Raw genomic sequence first — 11,923 nt, 5'->3', positions numbered from 1 at the left:
TTGCAATACTTAAAAATATTTACAAGAAAGCAAGCAAGCATAGTGATTTAACCCAGCCTGAGAGACTTGCTCACCCCTAGAGAATGACATTCGGGTGATATAAAAATATTTACCTACCTTTAAAAAGCACAGTTTGCTGTAATGCACACTCAAAAAATCACTTTTCGTTTGAGAAATTTACAAGCGTAGCACTTACTCAATTCAAAAGTTGTCAGACGACTGACCTTGTGTATTGCTACACTTAGCGCGGCAAAGTAAATATTAGAGAGTTAGTCTGGCCAAAATATAATGTGTCCGGATTTAGTCGCGTGTCTGCCATTACCCGACTTTACCCTACTACAATATAGCATATATTTAAAATATGTGAACAAATATATACGGCAATGGGTCCGCATGACCTGTCTTAGGTGCCAACATTTTGAGGCTTTGGGAACAATAATCTAACATTTTCGGACATATTTCTACGGCATTGGGACACCAATGAGTCTAAAATTTTATAAGCAACGCATATTTTCGGCTTTGGTAAATTGAGCCCATAACACCTTGAACGTATATATACGGCGGCTGGGAATACAGACCCACTTTTTCAAAAACATATATTTGCAGCGTTGGGACAGAAAGGGTTAACGTACAAACAATCGACGGAATACCACACTTTTTACGTCATGGATGGCATTTATTGTATTGCACCAAAACATGCAATAGCTCCTAACCAATCCATTCCTCGGCTAAAAACTAAACCCGCACTGAGGTTTATGGAAGTCAGAGAGCTGTTCAACTAATACATTTTGAAAGGACAAAATCTCAAGGTTTATCAGAAATCAAGATCCGAAGGGAATGTTCACACCAACTGAAACTGTGACTCCATTTGTGCCTGATCTTCTGTGGCTCTAAGGGAAAAGCAGAGTCATTCTCGGTATTTTAGGATGGAATGGATTCATGGAAGCTGTGAGAAGAGACATACCATATTCATATTAAGAACTAACATTTATTATTTGTACAGAAAACTAGGAGAAATTTATCAAATGACAGCATTCTAATAAAAAATAAAGTTTTGGAATGTAAAAAGTGGGTTTTGCCAAGACCGTTAAAAATTGGCAATTTTCAACTTGCACTTTAGACCAAACGATTCGTCTGAAAAAAAGTAAATAGTGATATTTGTAGATAATTTTAAGTACTTTAATTTCTGTTAACAGGCCATTTACTAAAAGTTAATAGTTTTTGAGATTTGAGCCAAAAATCGGAAAAAAGCTGAAATTTTTCGATTTTTTCGCGATTTTTTCAATGTTCCGGCAAGAAATTTTGTCCGCAAACCTCATATTCGGATTCAGCAGCCCAAAATCCATATACTGTGAAAGAAATCAGAACTACCCCAAAACTTTTCTACTAGGGAGCTCGTAGAGTACAATTTCACTGAATCATATATACAGTATGGTGCAAATGAAAGGAATAAATTCGTTATTGCGTAAACCGGCGTCTTTACGGAAAAATCCCAAAACTGGTCGATATTTATTTTTAAATTATGATATTTTGGTATATATATCACACGAGTGACGTCGTCCATCTGGGCGCGATGACGTAATCGATGATTCTTTTAATGAGAATAGGGGTCGTGTGCTAGCTCATTTGAAAGGCTATTCAATTCTCTATTCAGTAATATAAATATTAACATCATTATTTAGACAAGGTGTCCAAAAACAATTTTTTTAAATAAAATTAATTGACAAATAAAGAAGAATGTATGTAATTTATTTAATTCAAAATAAATTTACTACTGTCAGAAAACAGAGAAAAAATGTTTATTTGAAAAATAAACATTGCTTTTCGCTTCAATTAAATGTTTAAACTTCCAAAAAGCAGGTGCCTGGCGGGAACTGGCTTGAACATTGAATTTAAGGGAAAAGCAATGTTTATTTTTCAAATAAACATTTTTTTTCTGTTTTCTGATAACAGTAAAAAGTATTTTGAATTATAAATTACATACATTCCTCTTTTTTTGTCAATTAATTTAATTTAAAATATCGTTTTTGGACACCCTGTATAAATAATTATATTAGTGTTTACATTACTGAATAGAGAATTGAATAACCACCAAGTGATCACTGGATAGTCATCGTTGACCTTAAGATGGTTGATTGGGTCCTCGGGTAGAGTATCACCATGTTCCCAGAGGTTATATCCATGAACATCGGCGTTTAGCCTTAACAATATTATTTTAACATAATGTAGATTGATTTATAATCACAACCATTTTTTGGTTCTGGGGCTATTTTGCAAGTATTCAAATTCACTGATGATGGACCGATAGGTTCGAAAACGTTCTGATGAACACAATTTATTCAATCCATTGGGATTTTAAAAAAATTTTAGTAAGTATACCTTTTACATAGAAGTGGTTTTACTTCATGTTCCAGTTTGTTTAATAATAAAAAAGTTTCCTATATGTTTCCAACTTAAATAGACACGCTGTATAAGCTAAAATATCATAATTTAAAAATAAAATCGACCTGTTTCGGGATTTTTCCTTAATGTCGTCGGTTTACGAAATAACGAATTTATTCCTTTCATTTGCACCATACTGTATAATTATAGGTCTCTTTTTATATTATTAATGAGGCACAGACCATTTTTCAACAAAAAAATCACGTTTTAGACGGTTTTCCGCAAATAACCCAAAAAGTAAGTATTTTATGAGAAAAAACATTTTTAGCACAAATATAGCCCATAGAAAAGTGACAAAAATGATGTATGTATGAGATCTCTTGACCAGAAATAATAGAAGTTGTAGCTAATGGTAGGGGAGCCCAAGCGGGGATTTTTGCAGTAACTCGAGCGCGTCAGATTATCATATGGGGAGAAACCTGGTACCCTGTAGATGTACCTCTACCATATATTGGCTCTAAACACAGGGGCGTTCGTTAAGGGATGCCGAAAAAATCTATCCTTAGAAAAATTCGAAATCGTCAGATTAAGAAGAAACAGTATATAGCGATCAACAGGTATCAAAAACGCGTTCCAAGATTGCGGCTGTAATGTTGAATATTTTTTCGAGATATTTGGCACACGCATTCGTAATATAATAAAGAATGGCGGTACAGAGCCCAATTTGAAAAATATATTAATATGTGGAAATTACTCTGTAATTAAATACAATATTAAAAAAACGAGCCTGTACCGCCATTAAGAAGAACAAAAAAATAGACTTTCTTCAAATAAACTTTTTTATCCGATGCCTAGATTTTGTGTCATTTTGGAACTACTAAAATTTTTTATTTCATTAGTAGTTCCAAAATGACACAAAATCTAGGCATCGGATAAAAAAGTTTATTTGAAGAAAGTGTATTTTTTTGTTCTTAATGGCGGTACAGGCTCGTTTTTTTAATATTATATTTAGTTAGAGAGTAATTTCCACATATTAACATATTTTTCAAATTGGGCTCTGTACCGCCATTCTTTATTATATTACGAATACGTGTGCTAAATATCTCGAACAAATATTCAAAATTACAGCCGCAATCTTGGAACGCGTTTTCGCTACCTGTTGATCGCTACTGTTTCACCTTGAGATAAAGTAAGTTAAGTACATGCAAAATAATGTATATTTAAAAAATCTGACGATTTGGAGTAAGGAAATAGGTGTCACAAAGTTTACAAGAAAAAAGCGAATATTTCGCGAAATGAACGATAGATCTAAAAACTAAAAAATAAGTGCTAAATATTTTTCAAAAATCTATCGAATGATACCAAACACGACTCCCCACGGTGAGGGGTGGGGGGTCAATTTAAAATTTTAAATACGAATCCCGCGATATTTTGCGAAATGAACATCAGATCGAAAAACTGAAAAATACACTTATTCAATATGTTTGAAAAATCTATCGAATGGCACCAAACACGACCCCCCACGGAGGTGGGGGGGGGTTACTTTAAAATTTTAATTTAGGAGCCCCCATTTTTATTGCAGATTCAGATTTCTTACGTAAAAATAAGTAAATTTTATTTGAAACATTTTTTCGAATTGTGGATAAATGGCGCTATAATCGGAAAAAACCATTGTTAGAAATGGAAAATTAAATTGAAAATGGAAAGTCCCCACTAAAGTGGAAAACTTTAGGTACTTAATTTTTTTTTTGGTTTTAGAACCTACTCTTCACAACTCAAAGTGCTCGAGTGACTGCACATTTAGCATACTTTCCTCCCCTACTATAATGAAATATATAGGTTTCATACTCGCCAAATTCCAAATCGAATATTATTATTTCATCGTGAAATTTACAAAAAATGAAGCACTTTTTTCTAAAGTCTTTTAAAAAAAACTTTATTTTTGTTTTTTAAACTAGCTAGCATTAAAAGTAAGCAAGTTACGCTCAAAATAAAGTTGCTCCCTTTTTTTTTTGAAAATCGTGAAATCCCAAATAAAATTAACCGTTACCACTTCACAAGTTGCTTTCTCGTGTAGGTATGTATATGACTTGTAAGTTTCATTGATTCAAAGTGCTTATTATTGAAAGGGCTGTAGTTAAAGGGCTTGAACGAGTCATTAATCACGACAAAACAAAAAATCCGAAATATTCAGAAAAGAAAAACCTACATTTTTTACCCTTCGAGATTTTTGGTATCACTAATAATTTTTAAGTTCTATTGAAAAAAGCATTTTTTTTTTCAAAATTGAAAATTAAAAGATATTTACTTAAAAGCCATTTTTTTCCAAAAAAAAAAAATATGTAAGCACTTTGAATCGATGAGACAGACCATAGGTGTAAATAATACATTATAAGTAACTTATGAAGTGGTAACAATTAATTTCATTTGAGATGCTTTATTAGGGAGTAGGTAATTTTCCCGATTATTTTTTACTAAGAAAGGGGACCAAAATTATTTTTAGCGTAACTTTCTTTTACTTTTGATGCTAGAAACTTTTTCAAAAAACAAAAATATAATAGCTGTTTTTAAACACTTTCAAAAAGTTTGGAATGAGTTTTCCTCAAAAAGTGCATCATTTTTTGGATATTTCGCTTTGGAATTTGACGAATATGAACCTAGTTTTCATTAGCTATGTAGGTACAACTCTGCTTCTACTAGGTTCAGAGACCTCTGCCATTTTTGTTCGCTTTTTTATAAGTTATATTTTTGCTAAGAATATTTTTTTTTCGATAAAATAGGTAGGTAGTTACTTACTTTTTGAGTTATTTGCGAAAGACCGTCTAAAAACGTGTTTTTTCTTTGTTGAAAAATAAACATATTCACTCGCAAATGGCTCAAAAAGAATCGACTTGAAAACACACTATAGAATTAGTCAGTTATATATCCACTTCTGGTCTTATTTTGAACTTATATTTTTTCACCCAGAAGAAGGGTGAAAGTTAACCCCAGAGTAGGTAAAAGCACACATCGGAACAATATGCAATATCACTTTTTTACTTTAACATGTTAGCTATGTGTACAAAACTTCATGTAAATCCAAGGGGTTCTTTAAATTTTGGAGCGAAAGCCGTGAGTAAATGGACTATTACGACTAGTGCTTATGACTAATATTGTTGATTCATATCATTCAAAGAAAAGAAGAAGAATTGAAGAATAACATTTTCCTTCAAATTTAGTTTGGTTAGGATTTTTTGTTTATATTCAGTTACGAAATTTGAAATTGTTACCAGTTACCAAGGTATGTTACAAGTATAATAAATGATACGACATTGGAATTGTTATGGTAATTAGCATTTTTTTATCTAAAATTAGATATTCAATTCTAAAAAAAAGTATTTTTAAACCTTGTCAAGTTCAATCCAGATATCAGTATGTCAAGAAAATGTTATCTGGTACATCTAGCTAATAAGATAAGAATTAATTTACCGCATGGTGAGCTAACAACAGTGGGGCGCAGTGTAGAAACCAAAGTAGATGATGTTTATGTTTCAAAAGAACAAATTGAATGTATAGCGGATACAGATTCATGTACAGTAAAAGTAAAGCCAGTCGGAAAGTCTATTTGTGGTGTGGATGGATATGCTGTAGTCAAAGATAAGACATACACCTTGGGACCTGGTCATGTTATAGAATTCCGTTTGGGGTTTCATCCATTCGAAGTTGTTTTTGAGTATCTAGAAGAAAAACTGGAACAAACCGCTAAGAGACCAAAGTTAGAAGTTATGTACGCTGAGCCAAACAATAGTGCCTTTTTTAATGGAGCAGGTAAATGGGAAGATATTGACCAAAGAGAATTACTGATTTATACCCCAGACAACATTCAGAGTCAAAACAAAATAGCAGCATTTGATATAGATGGCACAATTATTAAAACACAATCAGGTGCAAGATTTCCTAAAGACTTCGATGATTGGGCCATGCTTTTTAGTGATATTCCTTCAAAATTACAGAAATTGTACAATGACAATTTTAAAATTGTGTTTTTCACCAATCAGTCAGGTATTGGGAAAGATCCATCTAAAGTAAAGGGATTCAAAAGAAAAATTGAAAATATTTTAAAGAAAATCGCCTTACCCATCCAAGTCTACATTGCTCTGGGGAGATCCAAATATAGAAAACCTATAACAGGAATGTGGGACCTTTTAAAAACCCAAAAGAACGATAACGTTAAAATTAATATGAATCAATCTTTTTATGTTGGGGATGCTGCAGGAAGAGAAAAAAATTGGGCCCCAAAAAAACCAAAAGATCATTCTTCTGCTGATCGTCTATTCGCATTAAATATTGGAATAAAGTTTTATACTCCTGAAGAATATTTCATGAAAAGTAGAGCTATGCCATTTACAATGCCGGAATTTGATCCTAGAAAAACAGTTACCGAAACTCTTCCTACCATCAACTACGATACCCCAAACTTAATTGTTATGGTAGGTGGCCCAGGTTCAGGTAAAAGTCAGTTTTGTAAATCTCACATAGTACCCAAAAACTATGTCCACGTTAATAGAGATACTCTAGGTTCATGGCAAAAGTGTGTTAAACTAGTCGAGGAATCTCTTCAAAAGAAGAAAAACTGTGTTGTTGATAATACAAATGTTGATAAAGAATCAAGACAAAGATATATAGAAGTTGCTAAAAAATTTGGAGTGCCTTGTAGATGTTTCGTCATGAACACAACCTTTGAACAATCCAAGCATAATAATAGATTTAGGGAGTTAACTGATAAATCTCATCTAATGGTCAGTGAAATTATTATTAATAATCTGAGAAAAAATTATCAAAAACCTGTAAAAGAAGAAGGATTTGATGAAATTGTTGAAGTTCCATTTGTTCCACAATTTAACAGTAGTGAAAATGAAAAATTGTATAAAATGTTTCTATTAGAAAAGTAAAAATAATTGAATTTTTTTAACTTTTATTCTTTTTATATGATTTTACCCAAGTTTTCAAATTAAAAAATGGATTTGATATACTACTCTTTTATAATAACAGTGCTATACTTACTCTGTTTGCTGATCCCAGTCCCAAATGTCTATTAAATTTAGTAAGTACAGTACACACTTTATACTCTGACGTTTTGCAATCCGACGTGCTCAGTAGTCTGACCCACCTCCCTTCAAGGTCGCCTTGTACTGAAACCTGTCGCGACATGAATTAAATCCTATTAGCTTTCATATTTCTTTTAATAAACATGTTTTAGTTATCCGAATTTGATGTGTTATGTGCATATTAATCTGGGTAGCATTTTACTCATAAAATTTAAGAATATTGTAGGCTATTGCTAGCAAAACAATGCCAAATATATAATCACTTTTGGTAATCCGACACCCCTTTCGTCCCATACTTGTCGGATTATCAAGGGACAACTGTTAATTATTTTTTTATTTATTTAGCAATCAGCAATTATTTGGCAATCAGATTATAGTGTAATGTCTCTTCTTAGATCTGGCGAGACTCGTTAGTCTCTAGCACTTGGTTGTAAGGCCTTTGCAGGTGCGGATCTAGAAAGTTATAATAGGGGGGGGGGGGCAGACTTACCTCAATTACTCAAATATTATATTTTCCAGATTTAGCCATACGACTCGCACTTACTAGGATAAAATACACTATATAATCCCAGATACCTACCTACAGTATCAAAAGGATTGATAGACAATTCACGAGTATTAATCTCACTGGTCATTCTTTACCAAAAGTTAACCTTTCTACCATCAATGGATAGGTACGCATGGATTATCTAGTAAAATACAAATTTTTATATCTTTATTGTAGGTATCGCAAATTTGAAACGTGACTTTTCATTACATAAGGTTTATACTCAGTCAACCCAGTGTAATGTATTTGCATTTTAAAATATAATTTTTGTTATTCTTTGAATTGAGAAAAATATTTCCGTTGTTTATGATTCCACCGGTACCCAAAAAAATGCGCCTGCAGATTATTTTTCAGAGAAGGGTGTTTTATTAGATTGTATGGCTTCTTTCAATTCTTTGGAAGCGGTTGTCGTGTAATTTAGTGTTGTACTGATGGCTTAAAGTTTAGAGTTAACAGAAAAAAATAATAAATATTAAAAAAATACTTGTAGACTAAATACAATAGGGGGGTCCATGGACCCGTTGACCTCCCCTGGACCTTTGTATCATACTTTGTTTTTTTCCTTAAACTCTAATAAGTTCTAATCAGTTTTCTTATTAGGATCTCTTCTGGTTCAAAATTTAGTTGACACAATCTGCCTCACATCACTTAGGGAGCGTTCAAGTATTACGTAACACGATTTTTGAAGATTTTTAACCCCCCCCCTTACGTAACACACTTTTATGGGAGTTATGACTAACTATTGCGTAACGCAATTTTTGAACATTTTTGACCCCTCTCCCCCAACCTGTTTCTGTTTTGGTTTCTTGTTTATTGAGGTCATGAGAGTCTTTTTATCAATAGGCCTGATTATTTTTTTAGTCTGAACGAAAGACACTTTGTTGTCTTTTGCCGGGTTGTTGAGGAGGTCTTTGCAGTTTCTCACTAGTTTTGATTTCGTGAGTGGGAGTGGGTTCTTTACTGCCAGAATAGCCTCTTGGCTATCTGTGTAGATGTTGATTCTCTTAGCTTTAGGGTCTTCATCAATGCAGGCTACCAAAGCAAAAACTGCTTCAGCCTTGAACACAATGTTGACCTAGGATGTAAGATTTATTATAGTTACATGTTTGCCCAAATACTCCTGATCCAGTACCATGGGCAGTTTTAGATCGATCAGTGAACCATATTAAGTCTCCATTAATATTTGGGACTTTTTGTTCTCTAGGTGGTATAATATTGTGTTAATCTTCTCAATGAAGATTAGTCCTGATAACATCATAAAGATGGATTCCTCAAGTATAGTCCCAGCAGTGTTTTTGTGGCTGTTCAATATATTATCCGACCTCCAAATATTGTTTGCTTTGGGTCTTAGGATGGTCATGTAGGCTACCACCAAAATGTATAATTCCACTGGAGGGAGACCTGTGATAGCCTCTAATGAAGCCGTTCCTGTACTATTCATGGCGCCTGTGATATTTAGAAGTGCTTGTCTTTGTATGGTGATGAGAATGGTCACACAAGATTGCAAAGCCGTATCTCTCGACTAAAGCACTGAACCATATCGCCGCTTTGCAAGAACGTAGGCTTAAGTCAAAATTTGACGAAATTGACTTATTAATGATCTATTAAAAATAAAAGTATCTATCGCGTGAATAAAGACCTATGACGTTAATAATAATAGTCACTAAGAGATGACACCAAGTGTCTATATTTGTTTAGCGCGAAATTAGTTAAATACTTAACATTTTCGTATGAATACAGACCCAAGCTAGTTACGCCGCAGAATAATGCAGAATGTGAAGCAATTTGTGTGTTTACTTCTCGTCAAGGACGACCGATCTTATACTTACGATTAGTTTTTGTGAAAATTCTCTCTAAAATAAGGACCCTTTTTGTAGTTAGGTCAGCGTTTTAACAAAGTTGAAGTAAATGTTTCTGAGAAAAAAAGACTCCAATGTAATGGCGGTTAACAAAAACACTTTATAAATTTATCTAGTTATCACAGTTTGTATTTATATTTCTAACAAAATTGTATAGGTAATTTCTTTAAAGTAACAACTTATTCGGAGTTATGCTCATAATCATATCCATAAAATTTTAAAATCTCTCCACTAAAATCGTCTTTTTTTACTTAAGCCTACGTTGTTGCGAAGCGGCGATATGTAACAATCACCTTTTGTTTGAATCCCCAGGTTTTTTCGTTACTATTTCAATCGAGTTTCAAATCCAGGGTTACCCCTAGATATTTGACCTCATTTGTCCTTTCCAGTATGTCTCCAAATAATTTCAGCTCACTCAGTCCAGTAAGTTTCCTCGTATTTGTAAAGGCTTCTAATTTAGTTTTGGAAGGGTTCATGGAGAAGGTTCTCTTTCAGACACCAGTTCTCTGTGTAATGAAGATAGCGTAGTATGTATTGAGTAAACGTCTTGTTACTTAGTAAAGTCGACTTCATTTTTACAGCATACACATTCATAGCCAATGTTTAAAGAAAAAAATATTCACATGCAGTTAATTAACAAAATTAGATCACATCAATGAAAACAAAAGTTTATTTTTGAAATTATATAGTGTTTTATAGATTATTATTTACATATGTAAATGGATGAATATGCACTTCCACTATTTATGTTTATTCTTCCTTTTTCAATGAAATAAGTCAGTAACAGTAAGTTTATTTCAGCTAATAATACAGATGTATTAATTTTTGTGTCATATTATGTTTCTATAACAATGAATCTTTTAAAATATTCTCGAGCTGAGCAAACACACTATCCCAAGTTCTTATATTTATATTGTATGACTAATTTGTCTGTATAACTGAGACAGTCACAACTTAATTAATCCCACAGAGAGAATTGTGGGATTTTATTTTTGTATCTTATTTTACACCCAGGGCACCCCAGGGGCTGGGGTATAAAATAACATACAAAAATTACACACTACTTACACTAATTTGTTGTAATGTGGAGATGGATCAGAATGTAGCCAGAAGACTTCTAGTAGAAGAGAGTAAGAAACGATAAATATCGGGATAGTCCACGTCACAGTGAAGGATATAGTGAAGGTGACAAGATGTTATAGTTGTTGTCAACATATAGCAAGAAACTGCGGGAGGCAAGCAAGATGAAATGCTGCAAGTGCGGGGTGGAGGGTCATGCACAATGCAGTGTCAGAGTAATACTGTAAAATGCTTCAACTATGACGAGGTAGGTCATACATCAACTTCTACTTGGTATTCCAAATTCAGGAGAATTATCAGAATAGCGAGAGGTGCAAGAATAGTAGGAGGTTATTTGAGCGACATAATAATGGTGAATAAGCGTAAAAGGGAATATATGCTGAAAGTGCTGCAAACAAATGTAAGAATAATCTGGGCAGATTTATTGGAGAATAGGCCATTTTTGGGAAACGTTATTTGCCAGCAATTTTATTGCTGGAATCGAATCTTATGACCCTATATAATATTATTATAGGTATGCAAAGTCCGCAGATAGTGTGCTACTTTTTTTATAAACAAAATGGCGCCCCCAAATCGTGTTTTTTTCAATTATTGCTCTATAACTCCAAAGATTTTAACTTTACACCAAAAATACCCAAACAAAAATTTACCGTAATTAAATTCTGCATAGAGACATATTTTTCCGATTTACTTCGAAGAAAATTTTTCTCGAAAATGCGGGTTTTTCCAACAAAATCTTTAATTTTCAACTACAATTTTGGGTTAGTAATTATTTATCAATAATTAAATGTTGGTGATATATATCTATTCGAGTTAGTTGAGAACAAAAAAAAAAAAGATGAAGAAAATTGCTCCATCGGAAGCCGAGAAAATGCATTTTTTAACGTATACCGATTTTGAACTTGGATATTCCATTTTCTCCAACCTGACTTTTAATTGAAATTTTGGTATTTTTGGTATTTTTCACT

The 11,923-nt window shown here is 33.0% G+C and overlaps 1 protein-coding gene across 1 annotated transcript; it reads left to right on the top strand.

Annotated features, from left to right (window-relative positions):
- The first annotated feature begins 5,587 nt into the window (after window positions 1-5,587).
- On the top strand, window positions 5,588-7,333 carry LOC114334017 (uncharacterized protein F21D5.5). Its single transcript, XM_028284015.2, has one exon. It carries the CDS (start codon window positions 5,796-5,798, stop codon window positions 7,311-7,313), a length of 1,518 nt encoding a protein of 505 aa, XP_028139816.2. The 5' UTR covers window positions 5,588-5,795; the 3' UTR covers window positions 7,314-7,333.
- The last annotated feature ends 4,590 nt before the right edge of the window (window positions 7,334-11,923 follow it).

This window comes from Diabrotica virgifera, chromosome 2 (assembly GCF_917563875.1).
Source record: "Diabrotica virgifera virgifera chromosome 2, PGI_DIABVI_V3a".
NCBI classification, from domain to species: Eukaryota; Metazoa; Arthropoda; class Insecta; order Coleoptera; family Chrysomelidae; genus Diabrotica; species Diabrotica virgifera.
Note: the sequence above shows the minus strand (reverse complement) of the source record. Positions and strands in the feature narration are given on the sequence as shown.